Source organism: Azolla caroliniana, unplaced genomic scaffold (assembly GCF_043228905.1).
Source record: "Azolla caroliniana isolate FFs.n. ecotype wild unplaced genomic scaffold, voAzoCaro1.0.p SCAF_9, whole genome shotgun sequence".
Classification (NCBI taxonomy): Eukaryota; Viridiplantae; Streptophyta; class Polypodiopsida; order Salviniales; family Salviniaceae; genus Azolla; species Azolla caroliniana.
Window position 1 is genome coordinate 21,574,176 of NW_028230444.1, and position 22,397 is coordinate 21,596,572.

Below are 22,397 nucleotides of genomic sequence, written 5' to 3' on the forward strand. Positions count from 1 at the left end.
ATAGGCACTAAAGAATATATTAATAACAAAAAAGGGGCTAAATAGATTGGGTGTGAATGGAGGGATTGGAATGCATGTCAACACGAGTTAAAATATTTTATTCATATGCAAAAAGTTAGTGTTAGTCATTAGAATATGTTTCTCCCAAATTATCAACATAAATGGAAAGAAGTACATCATGTTTTGGCACATAGTGTCTTATATTGATACAATAATTTTACTTCACATAATAGAGTAAATTTGATTATATGAACACAAATAACTTCATGTGAAGAAATTTCTTACAAACGTGACATAACCTTAGGAACCAATTCTAAACACTACTTTTAATGGTAAGACGAGTGGGAAATTAGTCGTCATAGGATATCGACTAACTCATAAGGACCTATGAAACATGAGAGAATGTTGCAAATGTCGAAGTTATGGAGTTGAGGTATATGTAAAAGGGACTAGCTACATCGTGATTGCATCTCTTAGACATTGTTGAGACTCTCATGGCGATGTAAAGCTCTCACCATAAGGTTCCTTAATCATTTCAAGTTCCAAGGTATGACACATATCATATTCAGTGGTATGGGCCCTGGGACATTGATGGGGTTTAACACATGTCTCTTATCATTTGCACACTTAAACCATTATTTTACTTAAATCTATTAAGTTATTGCTCATCGTAAACAATTGATTCATAATAGTTTTTTCATCATTATGGCCAAAATGATTGCCCATCATTATGTGTTACAACTTATGAAATATGAAACAATAGGTTAATCTGTAAATGAATGTTATTCAGACGGAGTACATAAGAATTGATAGTAAATATGTAGATGCCAACTAAACTAACGTAGTTGTTGGTGGTCCTTGTAGCGATAGATCTCACCCTTTACTTCAATCTGATGAAAATTGTCTAATGGAATGACATATGGCTAAGTTTTCTTGCACTAGAGGGAATAATTATCCCATATCCATTGGGGTATGTAAACCGTGTTATCCATCGTGGTAAATTCCCTCTAAGAAATTGTATCCCTAATGAAAGATTATGGATCGACAGACCAAAATGAACTTCTATGAATAGCAACAATTAGGTCATGGCGAACCAAATACAAGTACATAGGTCAAAATGTATACCGAGCTAACAAATTTAATCCTAACATAGGCTTATGCCAATCTAGATTTTTATTTTTATAAAAAGATACTTCCCATTAGTTAGTTAAAAGTGTCTTTACACTCCAATATGTACAACAGAAATGTAATCATAGATAGTCAACCACATTGCCCCATATATGTGTTTATCATCTTGCAATATGTAAATTTTCAAAAAAATAACATGTACCTTCCTAGTTGGGTTGCCAAGGTGGAAATAACCACTTTGGCATGGCATCTACATAATCCGCCAAGGGTGATATGCCAACCTAGATTTAAAATAGCCTAAAGAGATTGTATGTTTGAACATAAGTTGATATGAAGAGGCATCGATCTACGAAATCCATACAATAATGGATTACAAGATCCAATTACAGGTCCAAAACAACAATCCCACTTCACGACCGAGCATACAAGTGTCAACCTACACTACAAATTGCATTACACAAGTATATATCATGCGAACATAGCTCAATGTGAAGAGATTTGACGAGACGACATCCACAATAACAATTTCTGCTCTTTTTGGCAGATCAAAATCCCCTAGAGTAACAACTTCAAGACTAAGCATACAAGTGTCAACCTACACTACAAATTGCATTACACAAGTATATATCGCGCGAACATAGCTGAATGTGAAGAGATTTGACGAGACGACATCCACGATAACAGTTTCTGCTCTGTTGAGCAGGTAAAAAATCCCCCAGAGTTACAAGTTGCGACCGCAAATCTTAAATTACTGCGAGTATAGTTACGATCGACTGCAAATCTGTATCCCCCCAGATTCAATCGGGAGGCCGAAGAAGACCTTTCAGCGATACGAGGTTCAGGCGATCCGTATTATGTCAGGACCCACCACATAAACTATATCCCGGCCAATATCCACAACAATGTCCGCCCCAATGTGAAACCTGCATGTCTCTCTTTCACTAGGTCTGAATCCTCACAGAAAGCTTCCTCAGTTCTTTCTCCTCACGCAGAGACAGAGACAGAGACGGAGACAGAGACAGAGATAGAGAGAGGCACGGAGAAGCTTCTATCCATGGTGCGCACATACACGTTCGCTGCAATGGTCGGCGTTGCATACGTGGCCGTTTCTTCTCTCGACTCTGTTTTCGAATGGATGGCCAATCGACAAGAAAAGAAGGTGTGAATCTCTCTTCCGTTACCGTTCTCTCTCTCTCTCTCTCTCTCTGTCTGTCGTTGCTTTCGATGAAAAACCTAGAGTTGGAACCATTGATAACTCCTTTCTTTTGCAATGCTCTTGCTCTTTTTGTTTTTTTCTTCTTGTTTTGCATTTTGATGCCTTAAAACCTCCATTTTTCAAGGGATCTTTTGGCATGTATATGAAATAATTTCTTCGTTGAAGGCACTGTCAATGTGTCGACATTGATTTCTAGAGTTAAAACTTGATTTATTTCTCTTAAATTTGCTTTCATCAAAACCCTAGTTTGCAAGCGTTTGAATCATTTCTTATTCAAGGTAGAGAAAATGGTATAAACCATCATTTCTGTAGAACATTAATCTTGGTTTTTCAGTCAAGAATTAAATTTAGTTCGCTTTGTTACATTTTATCTTGTAAAACCATATTTGAAAACAGTTGATTGATGTGTTTTGAAAATCACAATCATTTTCTTCCTTTGAGATAATAGCAATACCTAGAAATTTATCTGCGTTTTCATTCAAGGGACACCTTTGGTTCATTTTAGTTAATGAAATCCTGGTTTTTAGCAATTGAATAACATTTGCAGCACATTATCTTGCCTTTATTCGGAATGCGTCTCCTTTCCTAATACCCTATTTAATGGTAATTGATCAACATTTTGCAATGTTTTCTCTCCTTGCATTAATGATATAGTTTGGTTCTTTTATTGTACAAAACCATGGTTTGGAGCAATGAAGCAACAGTTTTGTAATTTTTCTTCATAGGATAGAGCATTGAACTGTGGAACTTAATGTTCCATTTTATTGGGATGTTAATTTAGTTGATCTGAGACTGTCTGATTAATTTCTAAATTTCATGGTTTGTGAAAGATTTCTTTTTTCTTTTTGCATCATTTAATAGATTGTGAGTAGTAGTTCTTGATATTGAATGTAGAAGATCCCATAGGGTAGTTCTATAATCCGATGTACACATACTTGTGTATGCCATACCAGCATTCCTAAATGCCAAAAGCTGATCCTCTAATTTGCGTACTATATTGTGTGTGGCATTAAATGTGGTCAATGTATGTGCCCTGTAAATCAATATTTTAAACATACTGTAGGGAGAGCACAGTCAGAAAACGATGCAACAAGGACAGTGCTGAACAAAGGGTCAGAGTTATCTCCAAATCGGAAACAATGCAAGGTCAAAATGCAGAATGTATGCGAAACATGTAGAGATATGTAATTGTGAGAGCAGACCACTATAAACATTAAATGTTTTGGTAAGAGATTTCAAAAAATGGGTAATGGAACCAAGGAAAAACTTGCAATAGTAAATAAATAACTGGGAAGAATGGCCACTCCAAAAACTTTGAGAGAATTTCAAGGAATGTACAATGGAAGAGCAAACGCTGCACTCTCTCTACATATCATGCAATAGATGAGAATGGATCAGTCATGTCTATGGCACACATGAATATCGCTCGTTTGCTGAGTGCACCATAGGGATGCTATAAACCATTCTTTTTTTGACATTGGTCCATCCATCACACAAAATGTGGAGCTGTTGTAGAGGATATTTCTGTCCAACAGTCTTTGAACTTTGTCTTCATCTCTTTTAGAGGCAGATCATTACAAAATATTAAGTGAGTCTGTCTAGTATTTTATGAATCGATGGAATTATATAAGTTAGATATAGTTTCTTATGATGGTCAGAGGTAAAATATAAGGACATGCTAGCAGAGATTGATAGCTATCTCCTTGCCCAGCTGACTGTAGCTTAGCTGACAGAGGATAGTGTCTCTCCCATTCAATGCCATAGGTGACTGTTCAACTGTCGTTCCATTCCAATACTGCAGGTGATGGATCAACTATATGCAGTAACTTGTATCCAATTTCACATATAAAATTTTATGACTGACTTGTACACAACTTCTAGGTTTCTTTCTTGTTCCACACCAAGTGTAGATAAAGTTGGCCTAGTGCTATTTAACAATTATTTTCCTCCCAAATATTGCACCCCCTTTTTCTAACCAGTAAACATTCACATATATTGCATTTTCTACTTTGTTGGTCAGATTCAGGTATGATAAGTATCAGTCCTCAAATTTTGCATTATCTAGAGCATCATGGAATTATTGCTGTTGAGTGGCTCGCTATAGATGTTGGGTCCTTATCCTCAGGTGACTTTAGTTTCTTATTCCATCTCTTGAACTCTTGAAACTTCTCGGTTGGCATTTTTTTATTCCTCTTGTATTCTCATCTTTCCTATCCTTTGGAGAACATTGTATTTCTCTTTGTCATTATGTCATTGTCTTTTTCCTTTTCAAAGTTTTTTTAAATTTGTACAAGTTAATTTTGCAGCTTTTAAGCTGTGCATATTATAACTCTCTCTCTCTCTCACACACACACACACACACACACACACACACACATGCACGCACGCACAAATTCCAGAAACCATTGCAAGAGTATTTCTCTACTCTAGATAGCAAAGAAATTTGTCCAAAATATGAATGCCTGTCCTTTAAGAAATACAATAAAAAGCATCCAGAATCCAGACATGGATTCCAATGTTGGATACCCTTAAAGGTGTCAGTTTGTTTTTTGCTGTCTTTATTCTGGAGAAGTAAGACTTAGTGCTTAATGTGCACAACTATGCTAAACTATATAATTCTATGGTTCCTTTGCTGCTGAATTAAATTGCTGGCTCATTTTGTTTTTGTCCTTCGAACAGATGGAGAAATTCGAAAAGGAAAAAGAAATAGCAAAGTTGAGAAAAGACTTGGTAGATGAAAACCGTAAGAAAGGTTTAGTTGCGTGATATTTTAGGTGGTCATCACACGATCCAACATTTCTCCTTGGCATACTGCAATTGTTTTGCATAATAAATGAAAGCTGTCATGATGAAGGTATCTGTCATTAACTTTCAGCTCGCATGGGCTATAACAATATCCTCATTTATTGGTGCAATGGAACTTCCACAGGCTTGATAAATTTGTATATTTTTTTTATGGACTAGTTTGTATTTTATTATATTAAATGAAAGAATGGGTAATGTAGTCGTGTTCAATTTCTGCAGTATATTGGGTTTTAAAATTTAAAAGTAGTTGTCCAATGCTATTAAAGCATGATGACAAGGCACTACCACAACACTACCGATACCTAATCACAAACGCAACCACAACACTAGCTTCACCAACAATTCTGGTCTTTTAAACACTGCCAAAGAGGAACTTGTCACTACTTGAAATTGCTTCCCTCACAAATTTGCAAGAAAGATTCGAAGGCCAAGAATTGAACTAGATGGATGATTGAATAGATTAGATTATGAATTAGATTATTTCAAGTATATGTCTCAATAATTATACATTTAGTTGCCCCCTTGTCTAAAACATCATATCCAGTGTTAATCACTTCTATTTTGGGATATAAATAATGAGAAATAGACGATGAGAAATGTAACTCCAAATTGACAAGCAAGTTGCTTGCACATGCATGGTCACACAAGGACACACACACAAACTCTTTCTCTTATTGTAAGGCAGTGTTTGTATTAAAAGAAATTGGCAATACAAAACCTATTGTTGGAGGTATTGTTCCCACTTTTATTATATTGAGTATTGCAACACAATTAGAATATGCATAATGATCTTATAATTGATGTTAGACATGGGGGGAAAGCTTATGTGAAGAAGTTCAAAGGCATTCTCATGTGGAATTTTTAGATGTTAGAGCATGTGGAGCATATTCAAGTTTTCTAATGGCTTTGCAAGTAACAAGATGTCCCTTTTCCTACATAGGTAAGTAGAGGACTAAGAAGTTGTAAAAAGTGGGTTTTACATATATAATTGTGTGCTTTTACCCCCCTTCCCCCGCCCCTCCCTCCCCCCCCCCAAAAAGAAGAAGAAGAAGAAGAGAAGAGATTTATTTAAAACACAACCCAAGTTATGCATAAGAGCTTTCACATGGTGCCAATCTCCGTCACACACACATGCTTGCCTCTAAGTTATGTCCTTTTTCTTTGGATATGCGCACATTTGGTAAAACAATGGGTATTCATATGAAAGAAAGAAGCACACATAATTGGCAAACGAGGAGATAGTTTTATTCTCCTAGGACAAGCACACAATATGTACTCTCCGAGGACATCATGAATACACAACTTAACTATTACACGCATACTACGTTGAATTACAATAGCCCCAAAACAAACATTATACTTATGATGATCCCTCTCTCTGCTCATAAGGATAAACCATGCATTCCCATACAATAATGGGTGAGGAGCCGATCACATTAGAATTGTGGCATTGCCAAGCTTCCCTTTAATGTGCAAATGGAAGGTTGACATGAGTCTGCTAACCGGCAACTTGGAAGCATGAGAATTGATGTTAATTGACTCCGTAACTATTACATATGATTCATTTGAGAACATGTGCAATGCTCAAGGGCCATAGAAGTGCCAAAAAGTTTTCGTCTCTCTTTCTTTCTCTCAATAGTCGATGATTGGGTACACATCACATTACTCTAATCAATTGTCTCATGGGCCAAATTTGATCCTAGAAGATCTCTCTCTCTCTCTCTCTCTCTCTCTCTCTCTCTCTCGTAATTAGCTTACCCTACTGATAAGTTGTTACACTGAGCACTATGTCTTGGGTTCAAAACTCAAAATTATAGCTAGTTTTAGGAGTGTCTATCATGTGTTTTCAATGTTTTGCATTAGGGTCATGCACACTTTAATGGACTACTAATATGTGTATTGCTTGGCATGCAAACCCTTAAACCTTAAGCATAAAGCCTAAGCCATGAAACCCGAAACCGAAAACCGTTGTTGTGGGTCTAGCCATAATGTGTGCCGCCTTTGACTCTTGACCAATGTATGTACAGACAAGGTTCTCCACCTAGTACATGCCCAAATTAGCTTACAATGTCCCTTCCACACTAGCTAGATAGACTCTCCCATGAGTCTCGCTCGATGCATGCCCTACTCTGCTACTTGATAAATTAGTATAGAGTGCTTATCTTCACCTTCACACCAATTCTTGACCACTATCAACTCTTTAGTTTTTGGTATCACACGTAGAGGTTGTGTCACTTTTACACTACCCTACCCCCCTTTTTCTCCTGGCTCACACATCTAGTTTAAGCTTTGCTAGTTTGAGTTTTACTCTATCTAGAAATTTAACCATTCTCCTTGTTCTTTTGTAGACAAGCGTGAGATTGTTGGGATGTATAAAGTGACCTTGTTCAATATTACCCTTTGTATTGTTGTTGAATTAGGGCTCTTTCCTGGCTGGTTGTGTGATTCAAAAGCTCATGTTTTTTTCTATACTTCCTTGTTTGTAAATTGAATGATGCATGTCTCATTTCATCTCCACATAAGAGATCACACTTATTACTACTGAACAAAATATTATGAATATGGAATAATCATTACTACTTTGTATCCCTTCCCCTTTTATTTGTTCTCCTATTCAAATATTTTTAGAGAGAATAACAACTATCCTCAACCTTTTGACTCAGAAATGAAAAACTCAATATTCATTGTCACACGATTTGGTTCCATTACATAAACTCTACATATTCTTGAAAAGCTTATTCTAATAGGCTCCATAGGTTTGAATTTGAATACCACAAAATCTGTTGGTGTCAATCTTTTTGTTCAGCATCACACATGGTGGACAACTCTTAATTCAATATAATAACAAACACTAAAGCATGGAAATTACAAATTATTGGATGTTTTATATGTAGAAAACATTTATGTTGTTTTAAGGTTTTAGTAGATATAAAAAAAGTATAGCTCTATTGATTGTGTAAAATTCTAGTTGTATTTTCCCTGGTTCCACCTTGCAATCAACAATGGTTCGGTTTGAACTGAACCAAACCACGGCTTAACAACTTAACAACTTAACAGTTTAAACAGTTCTGTTTGAGCTTCATTTTTTTAAAACGGTTCGAGTTTGACACTTTCAAACCAAACTAACCATTGTTGATTGTTAGTTCTACCATAGTGCTTGGCAAGGAAATTGATTGCTTATAAATTGGTATTAGCACCAACATTTATATTGCATAACCGTGCCCACTATTGAATTGCAACTAGTTGTGGCAAAATCATGCAACATAGATGTTGAGTCGATTTTACGTTGGGTATCTTTTGTCACTCTCTTTTCTACTTTTAATTTTTTGCTTTTCATCTGGTCTCTAAGGATATAGTGCCCTTGTTTTTAATTCAATGTCTTTACAATGATCGGTAGGTCTTTTCATCTCCTTTGTCGTATTTCAAGAATCCATAATACATACACCTTACTTAAATAAAAGATGTCATAAGTTGATAAGGAAGATCCTCAAATGATGTTTATTTTGGATGTGGTACCACATGTTAATACCACACTTTTCCGGGGCTAGTTGGGCTTACATGTTACCCAATATAGGGTAGTTGGCTAGCAAATTCTAAACAAACAAGTCTACATTACAAAACTCTTGACTTAGTTAAATTCCAATAATCACTTCTCTACGATATCAAATATATCGATGTCACCTTTCCATAGTCGGATTAAACTGTCCCATGTTTTTCTTACATATGTTGCTCATTCACAATAAACTTTATAACTTTACACTTGGGAACATCACTTCTTGGATGTAATAATTTTTATTCGGCATGTGAAATCTTTCCTACTAATATATCTTGACGAAGATAATGTGACCTTTGGATATATGTTTTGGTCTTACGTAGAACTTTATAACACTCCCAACATTTTCTAGACATTTTCGCTTATTTTTCTATAGCTCTGAAATTACCACTCTATTTTCCACTTTCCAATTAGATGCCTTTTTTTCACCATAAAAATCAAAAGATTCATTTTAAACCTCTTTAAAGCTAGTTAGTATTGGGATTTAAAACAAATTCCTTGCCATCCCCTAATGTTTTGATATTGTTATAACTTATCATTGCCTTCATGTATGGATGGCAATGTTGAATTTTGTAGGATGCAAATATCTTGTGGTTTTGTGATTCATTTCCTTTACTCTTCAATGATAAAGAAGTAGACTTCCAAATTGTATGCAATAGCTATAATTGCAAACTGAATGATTTGAACAACTATCCTAATGTTGGGTTTACATATGCCAAAGCTAACAAAAGAACACTAGGCTTTTACAACTATTTCTATGAGGAGAGAAAAAGGGACTGGAAAATGGCTGATCAAGTAATTCATAAATGCCATAAAATTTGAAGATAAATTCAAAAGTATTGGTATGAAAGTGCACTTTCTTCATACGCAATTCGTTGGCGGCTTTTGTGCTATTTTGACAAATAACATGACCAAGGTTATCACTGTGCATGTTAATTATTATAAAGGTTTTAAAGATGCTAAATGTAAAGATCTTCATATGATTTTGGATGGTTAGAAGAAATGGAAAGAACATAGCAATGATTTGTCAACCTTGATTTCAAGGCTTGACGATCATCAAATAGAAAATTATGTTGATCCCCATTTCCAATTGCCATGGGCATGCCCACAGTCAGGGAATAAACGTTTGTAGCTCCTTTGGTAGGAGTGCACTTGCATTTTTGAAGGGGAAATCTTTGTGCACTTATCAGAAGGATAAGTGACAACTGGCTATAATTTGTGACATCGCACACTTAGAGAGATGTTTCTTGCTTTACAAAGATGAATAAATATTTTGGAGTTATTTTGGCATGAAACCAAATTTACCCTTTGGTATATATACCAAAATACCCTTAGGTTTTAGCAAATGACTGAAATACCCATGTGTACTAGTACGTCTTGCACTAAAACATAAGGATGTTTTGGTGTTTCCTTGATTATTGATAAACTTAAATCAATGTGTCACTGTATAGTTTCTAATTGGCAATGTTTCAATTACTTTAACATATGGAAAACAAAGAGCAAAATTATCCGAACTTTAAGAGGTATTATTATTTCTCATTCGGTCTTCAAAATCTCACAATTAACCCTAGTAATGAACATATCAATGATCTTGAGATATACTTTTCTAGATGAGATTGTCTTTTATTACGTAATAGATTTCCTTTGCTCATCCCCATGAAACAAATGTATTTTGGTGAAGCACATATCTTAGAAAGGCATCGAGCGATGTAGCTCAAAGAAAAAATGGTTTCATAATGAATGTCATGAAGCTCAAAAGCACCTTATGAGATTCAATCTAGTGAAGGATAAGAAAAATTATTGAAAGTGTTCATATGAGTACAAAAGACTTAATCAAGCAAGGCCAAAAAACACTTATTCACATAAACTCCTTAGAACATCACAGGAAGCAACAAAAAGATCCAAAAACACGTAAAACCCAATTATTTGTCTCAAATGAATACAAGATACTAGAATATGGTTTGGAAGATGGGATGCAATACGTTTGCTTCATGATGCATAAATAGATTCCTATGTGAACAAGGGCTTTTTGCAATGCCAATGCATCATGACATGGGAAAATTATGGATGCTCATGTTTCACACCTTATATACATATGTTGCGTCGAATTACAAACCATGTTCTTCAACGCTAAATGAGGAAACCCCACACAGTACCAATACATGTTAGAGCCTTGTCTGCCATTTGAACCATTAATTCGATATGAGATTTAGTTCACACTCGTGTCCATGTGTGAGGAGTAGTCCGAGCAAAGTGATGACACTAAACTATTGTCACGTTTTCCCTAAGGATCAGACTTTGATACAATACATCCCTTTTGATCACATGCGATGATAGAACATGCGATTATGTTTTAATCCACAAATCTTCGACCCAACCCCAATCCTTGCATGAATTTCTATAACAGTTGCAACATATGTGCTCCATCTCAATTTGTGGCATTCATTAGCAAAGCTCTTGAAATATCAATGGATGGTCTCTTAACTTACATTCACATGTATTACCTAAATAGGTCATAGGTAATACATGTGATTATTATTTTTGTTCTAATTAGTTCATCCTAGCGACAAGTTGTTTATACTACTAGCACTACATCTTGAGTTTGAAACCCAATTCTCTCACCTCTCTATTATATACTTCATACATATCACTTAATTCACTAGATACCACTATGGAATGCAAGGGGTTGAACCCATGACCACATGGTCTCCATTGGGCAACCTTACAAGTTATCAATTAAGCTACATCCATTTGGGCCAATTTTGGTCTTAAAAGACTTTAATAAGTCTTTCTTTCTACGAGTCTCTTTCTTTCTTTCTGTCTCTCGGGTTGAACCCATGACCACATGGTTTCCATTGGGCAATCTTTGCATCCATTTGGGCTAATATAGAAATCTCTCTCTTTCTCAATGTCAATCTGCGTCTCTCTCACACATCCCTATAGATATGCCTACTCTTTGGCTTTTATAGATATAGTTATCCTCAAGCTAACTAAACTTAGAACTGCATGAATCCTCATGATCAATGATTATCCTCCCCCCTCCTCCTCCTCATTGTCATCATGATTTCTGTCATGAAACACCATAGCTTGTATTAAATTTCACCAATCTAATCCTTCCCCATGGCCATGACCACAAGCACAACACATGATGACATACTTGTTGGACATAATCATCCTGTTAATCATGATGTAATTAGCTCCATTGAATCCTCGCCGCCTCCGGCAGTAATTAAAAGCAGTAAAAACTGGTCTCGGCCCCGATTACTACTTCCGCAACGGCTGTTCCCGGGCCCCGCTGCATTCCTCGGTTTTGTTTCCATCTCCCTCATTTTCATATCCTTGTCCCTGTCCCTCCCTGCCCCTCTCACTGTGTATATTCCTCCTCTCAGCTTCCTCTCAAATTTTATCCATCCCCATGGAGAACATACCTCCCAGGTACAAAATCGATACAAAAACTTACATTTCTCTCAATCTTTGTGGTATTATTAGTCAGGAGATTAGTGGAAGATGGGCAACAAATTCTAATGTTCTTGCGCGATAATTTAAAAATCTTGTGGTATTTATTTGTTAAGGAGATTAGTGGAAGATAGGTAACATATTCTAATCTGTAGATGCAGGTAATCAATGGGAATAGATCATATATACCCGAAGAGAAAGAGGCCATCTCCTTGGAGGAGGTGCTTCGGGCTGCGGCTTATACAGAGAATGAAGAAGATGGCCATGGCAATCCATACAATGGAAATCACTCTAACCGTGATTCCGATAAATACTCGTCGAGAAAGACGGTAATCATCACCACGATAAACGCAGCGTGGGCAGACATTAGGATTAACAACGAGACGAAGAAGAATCGGGATAACATGGTGGACATGTTCTTGGAGAGCCTGAGAGGAGGATTAGGGACAAGGAGATTAATCAGGCATGTTGTCATGGGGTGCATGGATCAACGATCCTACGATCGATGCAAAGCTTTAACAGCGAGTTCTAATGAGCAGAAATCGGCGAACACCAAGGTATCAAGGACTTATCTCGACACCGAAGAATCAAAGGCCATGGAATTATTGGATCGATGGGGCGAATCGATTCGCCAGGAGGCTGATAATTTCCAATGTGTTCGTATCCATACGCCAGGCGTCGATTTCTCCGGGGAGCAGCTCCTCCTCACCTCGGATTACATCAAGATGATGTGGCGCCGCATCGAATTCCTCTCCTCCGTTCTTCATCTCGGATACAACTTCATCTTCACGGTAAACCCTAAACCCTAAACCCTAAAGACCTTAGCCCAACCACTAAGATAGGACCCATAGCCAGTTTTAGTTGTCCCTATCTTGTGTTTTTTATGTATTGTATCAGGGACATAGCCAGTTTTAGTAGTACTTATCTTCTGTTTTTTATGTATTGTATTAGGGACATAGCCAGTTTTATATATTGTGTTAGATGCATATCCAGTTTTAGTAGTCCCTATCTTGTGATTTCTATATATTGTGTTAGATGCATAGCCAGTTTTAGTAGTCCCTATCTTGTGATTTCTATATATTGTGTTAGATGCATAGCCAGTTTTAGTAGTCCCTATCTTGTGATTTCTATATATTGTGTTAGATGCATAGCCACTTTTAGTAGTCCCTATCTTGTGATTTCTATGTATTGTGTTAGGGACATAGCCAGTTTTAGTAGTCCCTATCTTGTGATTTCTATATATTGTGTTAGATGCATAGGCAGTTTTAGTAGTCCCTATCTTGTGTTTTCTATATATTGTATTAGGGACATAGCTAGTTTTAGTAGTCCCTATCTTGTGTTTTCTATATATTGTATTAGGGACATAGTGAGTTTTAGTAGTTCCTATCTTGTGTTTTCTATATGTTGTATTAGGGACATAGCCAGTTTTAGTAGTCCCTATATATTGTATTAGGGACATAGCCATATTGCCATATTGTAATGGACAACCCCCCAACATGTGCATTTTTGCTTGTCGGTATTGTGCCAAACCCATGGCTCTATAAGCACTAACACGCATAGAGCCCTGACCCTTAATGTCACTTTCATGCTTAACTTAGGAGGCTCTTGCAGCACATGCTTGGATTATGTCCGTGTCACTTTCACACTAGTTGATAGATTCTCCCCAGGAGCCTCCACAACCACTTGCTCTTAGGTTTTCCGACATCGGGCATGGAACTAATATCGGTTTCACACTATGCCCCCCCTTCTCTCTTTGAGTCATGCACACACATTGTTTTGTTCGCTACTAGTTTTAGTTTTTATCTTTTCGACACTTAACTGTCATAATCCGTGGACACGCACGCACAAGCACTATAAAACGGCCTTGTTCAAGTAGAGGTATTCCCTCCCCCTTTTGGTTGTGTAATTCAAAAGCTCATGTTTGTTTATGTACTCCTTGGTGGTTGTTTGTTTCAATAAGACATGTCTCCCATCATCCACATATAAGAGATATCACACTTATTATAACTTGAATATGGAATAGTCCATATAACTTTGTAGCTTTTAGTCTTTTATTGCTCCTCCCTATTGGAATTCTTTTAGAGAGAGAACACCTACTCCCCATCATGCGACTCACAAGTGAAAAAGCCGACATTCATTGTCACATTGTGTGGTACCATTCCTATACATCTTAGTGAGCAATCTAAGCTTATTCTAATAGGCTCCAAGAGGTTCAAATGTGAAAATTTTAGAATCCATTGATGTCAATGTTTTGGTTCAAATTTGAAAATTTTAGAAGGCATTGATGTCAATGTTTTGGTTCAACGTTTGTATGTCATGCACTTTCAACGTTAAAGTAGAACAGTCTCCTCTATTGGAGGTTTCATATGTAAAAAAAATTGTTTTGTTTTAATGTGTCATTAGATAAAAGTTCTGGTAGTATTTCCCATAGTTTCACCATACTTCTTGGCAAGGATATATATTCCTTAAGAACTCAATATTAGCACAAAGTGATGTTATTGCATTGAGGTGTCCGGTTTTGGACTTACAATAATTGCGACAAGATCACGCAAATATAGATCTTCTGTCAATTTTATGCACAATACTCACTATCAAGGTCCTTTTTACTTTTGATTTTCACCTTTATTCTAGTGCTTATAGAGATAGTGGCCATCTTTAATTTAATGTTGATTATCTTAATGTAATTTTATATCCTTTATTGTATTTCAACATACCATTTCACCTAGGTACACTCTAGTTGTAGTAGATCTTTTTATGGAATACCTGAAAATGATGTAATGCCATGTAATGTAGCATTGTCTGCAATGTTTGTATGACACTATATAAGGGGCTAGTTAGGGTTAAAGAATAACCATTCTAACTAAACATGCTACACTTATTGATGATATTGGATATATATCAATGTCACCCTTACAGTTTACCTAGTCATATGTGAAGCTATCTCATGACAAATAAATCGGGGTAATTTGAATTTTGATGCTCATTGCCTTTTCTTTCTTGCACTTATGGTTGGTGGTCATACAACTTTGAACATTCGCAATAAAGTTCATAACTTTACACTTCAGAAACTACTACCTCGATGTTATCATTTTTATTTGGGGCATACGGTCTTCACAAGGAATATAACTTAAGAGAATGTGAACTCTGATTATGTGCGAGTGGTGTCATGTAAGGCTTTATATAGCATCCCAATGTTTTCTTGACCTTTTTGTATTATTTTTGAGAACTCCAAAATTACTTTACTTTCCTATTTCATATTAGATGCCCTTTCTTCACATAAGATTATTCATGCAAACCTTTTTAACAACTAGTTAATAATATAAATTAAGGGAATTTTAAAACAATTTGCTTTCCATCCTATAGACTCTAGAGCTTTTATATTTTATTGTCGGTTTTCATGAATAACTGGCAATTGTTGAATTTCGTAGGATGCAGATGTGTTGTGGTTTCGTGATCCATTTCCTTTGCTCCTCAGTAATAATGAAGTTGATTTCCAAATTGCATGTGATAGATATAATGGAATACCTTCTGATTTGAATAACCGCCCTAATGCTGGGTTTACGTATGTTAAAGCTAACAAAAGAACAATAGACTTTTACAAGTATTGGTATGAGGAGAGGAAAAGAGATGACAAAATGGCTGATCAAGAAGTTCTTAATGCCGTAAAGTTTGAAGATAAATTCAAAAGTATTGGCTTGAAGGTGCGGTTTCTTGACACACAATTCTTTGGTGGCTTTTGCGCTATTAAAACCACTGACATGAACAAAGTTATAACCATGCATGCTAATTGTTGTAAAGGTTTAGAGGCTAAACTTAAAGATCTTCATATGATTTTGGATGACTGGAAGAAATGGAAACAACAGAAAAAATCTTTGCCAACCATGACATCGAGGCACAACAACAATAAACTACAAAGTTATAATGATCCCCATTTTCGATTACCATGGGCTTGCCCACAATCATGGGTTAAACATTAGATATTTGTTGAGCAAGAATGGAATTTCATATTTCAAGGGAAAATCTTTGTGCTTGTATCATAAGGCCATGTGCTAAATACTTACCATTAGTAACATCATGTTTTTTACAAGAAATTTGTAGCTTCAATTAGCTAGGTGTGCCACTAATACGAAGAGTATGTTTTATGTTTTCCTACCTGCTTAAAAATCATTTAAAGCTTTGGAGAATCTTTGTACACATAATAATGCATACTTTTATACATGATGAAGGGAAGAATGCATGAAAACAATTCCCTATCTATTGATTGTGGAAAAACATGGCATTGTGTGTACATCTTCATACATGCATATATTCACATGTCGCACATATACGTTGTGAGTATACATATGTTTGAGTTTATACGTGTATGATAATATACATGCACCTACGGGTGGATGCTCACACACACACAAATATATAGTAAGGATCTTCTTATTGTCGCAACGTATTAAGAAGAGATTGTACATGCAAACTCTTTTAAGTGTGTATATATGTTCATCGTTACAATAAGTGGACAAGCTTCCCAAATCAAATACAATGTGTATGAACACACTCCTTAGGGCATTTGTGCTAAAGTTTACCCTTGTGATAAATGGAGAGGAGATAAGTTGATAACATGTATAGAATAAATTGGATCATTTAGACATCCAACTCACTCTTCTACCATAATAGGTTGGTTTATGTAAAGTACACATTAATGCTTTACATAAACCCAAGGCCCTATCTTGTATCTAAAGTTTAAATATAGAGTAGTAATGACTTCTTCTTCTTCTTCTTTTTCCCAAAATGAAGCTACTTTCCCATTAGTTAGGAAGGATTATTACAAAGAGACTGTACAAGGAGGCTTATACATAGAACGGGGAATCTCCCTCCGATCAGGTTCAAGAAAAGGAGACTAGTTACAACGCCTTTCGGACTGACTACTTAATGTAAGTACCTATAGCTAAAAACGGTGCCCTTTAGTGATGGCTAGTACGAGACACCTCCTGGGGTCGACATCAAAGGGAGGGTGGTAAGTGAGCCGGAAACAACCAGCGTGGGGGCTGGTAGTTCCACCTCGGGCCACTTCCTCCTTGTGCCACCATAGGCGTGTTCCGCCATTTCTACCAAAAGCGCAAAGGGGCCGTAACCACGTCATTGGAATGGCTGCAAACCTCGTCCAATTGCCCTCGTAAGCAGCTGATCAACGCAAACCATATGTCCATTATCACTTCCTCCAAGGGCCGCACCAGATCCTGAAAGACCTTTTGGCAACGCGCTTTCCATACATACCACAGGGTGAAGCCTAGGATCAGCATCCAAATGTCCAAGAACCTAGGGGATGCGGACTGCAAGCCTCTCTCAAATCGAATCTTGGCGATTTTGCCTCTCATGCATACGTAGCACCAACTATCCGCATTGAGGGTGTCCGTCCACCTATCAACGGAGTGATCAAGCCATGCCGCAACACTCCACGATGTTGTTCCTTCCATTTCACATGCTGCAAGGAGGCGAGTCACTCTATCCCATACCTTTTGAGCTTGAGGGCAATCCCACAGACAATGCCTCAAAGTCTCAATAGGTAAATGGCAAAGTGGGCAGCCTAACGGGCTGCCACGTTTACCTAGCCATTCGCCAACGAGAACCACATTATGACTGATTTGCCACCAAACACACTTAAATATCTTTTCTAGCATGTGGAGACGCCAGAGACCCTTCCAAAAGGTAATGAGCACCTCGTCAGGGATGCCCAATGTACGCCAGCTGTTGCGTAAGGGGTCGTCTAGCTGCAGAGTAGTAATGGCTTATTTACCATTGTATCATCATGACCCGCTTCGCTCAATACATTGGCATCTCCTCCTCCCCCTTCCCCCCTCTCTCTTTTATTTTATTGGTGGTATCCTCTTAGGCTTGACTTTCACACCTCTCCATTATACTATATGTAGTTTTTCCTTAATTGACTAAGTGTCATTGTGGAATGTAGGGGTTGAACACATGCTTTATGTCCCCATCGAACAAGATCGCCAACTGAGCTATAGGCTTTATCTCTCTTTCTTTTTGACAAACTATGACTTGAATAAAAACTCACAAAAAGATCTCTGATATTGAGTACGAAGATAAGTTTTGTAATCCATGAAATATACATATTTCAAAAATATACTTCTCATAGGGTTTGGTCGTAAAATGGCAAGCACTCACAAGGGAGCCACACAATCAAGGACGATGATTGGTAATAAGTCGAGATTACCAAATAGTCTTCATATTAATGTAACAAATTAAGCCATAACAAAGATAATGCTTAAGAGTTATCTAATTTATCTCCAAAAAACCATAAACAAGCAATATGAAGAGATTAGGGCACTCATGAAGGAGAATGCAAAACTACAACTTCTTTTCTAAAAAAAATTGCAAATTATTGTTATTACGAATGAGAGTATTAAGAAAATAGTTGCAAATTTTAACAATGAGATTAGAGAATGTAAGAAGCTTTGGGCCCGGTTCGGTTTCAGTTTAGTTTGATTTTGGTTCAGTTTTAGTTTGGTTCGATTTTTGGGCCTTATAACCAAGCTGAACCAAATCATTAATTTAAACTCCTTAAACAAAAAACATTTAATATGTATGTTACATTAATCAAATAATTAAACATAAAAATTTATTAAATTAATTAAAACATTAAACCATGAAGGAAATAAAAACAAATTAAGAAATAACTCATATGCAACTGACACGTGCAATCACTCTTCACTTCCTTCACTCTCCACATCCAATTCTTCATCAACCGTGGCCACATGAGTTGGACGGAACATTAGTTTGGGTCGTATGTGGTAATCAAAGTTAATGATAATTCTATCAACCACCACATGAGTTGGACGGAACAAGGTTGGCAATACCAATAGCCGGGAACAGAATCAAGACATTCAAGAAACAAAAAGATGAAGAACCATACATTGAAGATATTAAAATCGACAATAACGATGATAGAATTATCATTAACTTTGATTACCACATATGGCCCAAAGCATCAATTTGCAAACTTCGTCAAATGTTGTACTATGTTAGTTGTCCACCCCACTATCATAGACAATCACCCAGTCCCATTCTTCAATCTTCTTCGGATGTAGACGATATGTTCAATTAAACCTCCCTTTATTACAGAGTGTCAATGGGAAGCGAACGAGTTGTTGTTTTTCTGCAAAAAAATGTTGAACAACACACACACACACACACCGAAGAGCACAGAAAAAGAAGCAGACACGCAGAAAAATGGTTGGGGGCATAAAAACCCCTCGTTTCTATTAACTTATATACCTTAGTGATAAATAGTGAGAATTACCTTTTTGGCCTTTCTCACTATCTATCATTCTCCCACTAAAGGCAAAACAAGGGATCAACAAAGCTGATGGGAAGATTGGACAAGACCTACACATCCTACTTGATGAGTATGTTACACAATATACAAAAACAATGTGTGTAGCATGAACACCTAAGTAATTCCCACCAAGTGACAACAATGCTCTATCGCATCATGCGGTAGAGCTTTAGTCAATGCATCTGCGACATTTTCTTGAGAGACAACTTTCTCAAGACTGATGTAGCCAACAACTATTCATTTTCGAATGAAGTGATATCACACTCCAATGTGCTTGGTCTTTGCATGGTATACTGGATTTTTAGCCAATACAATGGGACTCTGACTATTACAAAATAGTACGGGTACAAGTTAAGGTATGCCCATGTCACAAGCTAATCTGGACAACCATACAACTTCCTTGCATGCTTCGCTCGCTGCAACATACTCTGCTTCTATAGTGGACAGAGCAGTACATTCTTGGAGATGAGATCTCCAAGATATGGCACCTCCCATAAATTGAAAAATGTACCTTGAAGTGGATTTTCTACTGTCAAAACAACCAGCATAATCAGAGTCTGTATATCCAATAATGGATACATTTCCGCCACCTAAACAAAGTCACCTATTCTTAGTGCCACACAGATATCTTAATATCAATTTAACTGCCTCCCAATGTTTCTTACCAGGGTTTGACAAAAATCTTCTCACAGTTCCCACTGCAAAAGCAATGTCTGGCCTAGTCGCTATCATAGCATACATAAGACTACCAACAACAAACTGGTAAGGAAATTTACTCATGAACTCCCTTTCATGAGCAGATTTGGGGCATTCATCTTTGCTCAGTTTAACATGCATAGATAATGGAGTGCTCAAAGGCTTTGCATTCTCCATATTAAACCTCTTGAGTATTTTGCATACATACTCAGATTGAGACAAATAAATACATCCATTACTCCTAGTATCCCGAGTAATATGCATTCCAAGGATGTGTTTAGCATTTACCAAATCTTTCATATCGAAGGTTTGACCCAAATTTTTCTTTGATTTGGACAACTCATCCTTGTTTTTACCGATGATGAGAGTGTCATCTACATAGGGTACCAAGATCACATCTGAGTCATCTATGCATTTCTTTGTATATAGGCATGAATCTTCATTACTCCTAGCATAACTTTGGGACCTCATAAAGGCGTCAATTTTTTTATACCATTTTTGCGGCGATTGCTTAAGAATATATAAGCTTTTCTTAAGTTTACATACCAAAGGCATTTTCCCATAAACTTCAAAACCCTTTGGTTGCTCCATATAGATCTCTTCATCGAGATCTCCATCCAAAAAAGTAGTTTTTACATCCATTTGAAATAAATCAAGATCATTCTTAGCAACCAATGCAAGCATCATGCATAACGTAGTCATCTTGACTGTCGGAGAGAAGATTTCATCGAAATCGACTCCTTGTTCTTGTTTAAAACCTTTTTGCCACAATGCAAGCTTTATACTTGGGATGGACACTATCAGATGTGTATTTGTATTTATACACCCATTTATACAATAGTGCTTTCATACCTTTTGGCAAAGGCACTAAATCCCAAGTTCCATTCTTATGGATACTGTCCAACTCAGTTTGCATTGCTTGTTTCCATTTAGCATGATCATGAATAGATATGGCTTCATTGTAACATGAAGGCTCATCGGCATCTGTTAGCATTACATAATCAACAAACTTACTAGGTTCTTTGGAGACACACGTGGATCTCCTCAATGATTCCTGAACCTGAATACCATCAAGTTGTGCATGAGAAACATCATTCTGAGCATATTCTTGCTAAAACTCATCGTTTTGCACATCATCGTGCTGAGCATCATCATACTGACCAATAACAGTTTTTCGTGATTGGCCACATGTAGAAGCATCTACATCAATAAGATTTTTCTGTTTTACATCAAGAGAAGGCATAATATCTTTAAACACAACCTTTCCCACTTCTACCTCCTTTACGGACTGTTTATACATTTTGTTCTCATAAAAAACACTAGCCTCCTTTATTTTGTTCAATATGAGATCTAAGTCCTCAGGCGTCTTTCAAGTTGCCTTATCTACGCAACCAATAGGTCCTCCCTACTCATTTCATTATCCCAGGGCATTGACACCCGCAATGTGACAACCTTTCAATTAAGACTTTTGTCCCAAAATGAATTGCATATCTTATTTTGTCCCGACTCTCTTGATTGATCACCCGTCCAATACTAGTCAACCTTGTGTCTACTATAATAAATGTAGGTGATCCAGGTTCATAGATTGGCTTCCTTAGTATGAGGGAAGGAAGGTTTGGATCAACCAATTAAGCCTTAAACAGTTTGGCCCAAAACAGTTTCGTTCGGCTCGAGCCTTGCCAAACTGAGCTCAATTTGGGATACTCGGGCTTGAACCAAGCCTAACCGAACCGCCAAACCAACCAAACAATTTAACGACTCGGTTTTAGGTTGAATTGAGTCGTTGCCAACTCCTACTACACATTTCCCCATGTATTCAATAGCATTAACCATTTAGCCACTAATTTAACTTTATATATTATTTTGTTTTATTTTTAATATATATCTACATATTTACATTGTTTCTATTAGATATCCCCTTTCCCCAATTTTCTCTCTTTTAAACCCTTGGACTCATCACGTTGCAACAACGTATATTCCAATTGTGGTGGAACCCCCAACATTGTAAAAATTGGAACAAGATCTCTAGATCCTCATTTGGACCATTTTGAACAAACTAAGGAAAAACCCATTGTTGAGGCATCGAATAGCAATGGGATGAAACTTGTCAAATCTCTTATTAGTACTTCCAAATTATATGAGTTATAGGGCATTTAATTAACCTTTGTGTATTGTATTCTAATGGAGTTGTACAAAAG

At 36.8% G+C, this 22,397-nt stretch overlaps 1 protein-coding gene across 3 annotated transcripts; it reads left to right on the top strand.

The window, feature by feature from the left end:
- Positions 1–11,663: 11,663 nt before the first annotated feature.
- On the top strand, positions 11,664–16,249 carry LOC147860607 (uncharacterized protein At1g28695-like). 3 transcript variants are annotated; one of them, XM_087324773.1, is made up of 4 exons: positions 11,664–12,137; positions 12,314–12,949; positions 15,587–15,859; positions 15,957–16,192. In XM_087324773.1, exons 1-4 carry the CDS (start codon positions 11,823–11,825, stop codon positions 15,960–15,962), a joined length of 1,230 nt encoding a protein of 409 aa, XP_087180899.1. In that variant the 5' UTR covers positions 11,664–11,822; the 3' UTR covers positions 15,963–16,192. The 3 variants fall into 3 exon arrangements, with proteins under 3 accessions (XP_087180899.1, XP_087180897.1, XP_087180898.1); XM_087324771.1 differs by having other exon boundaries at positions 11,666–12,137; positions 15,587–16,249; XM_087324772.1 differs by having other exon boundaries at positions 11,666–12,137; positions 12,320–12,949; positions 15,587–16,249.
- The last annotated feature ends 6,148 nt before the right edge of the window (positions 16,250–22,397 follow it).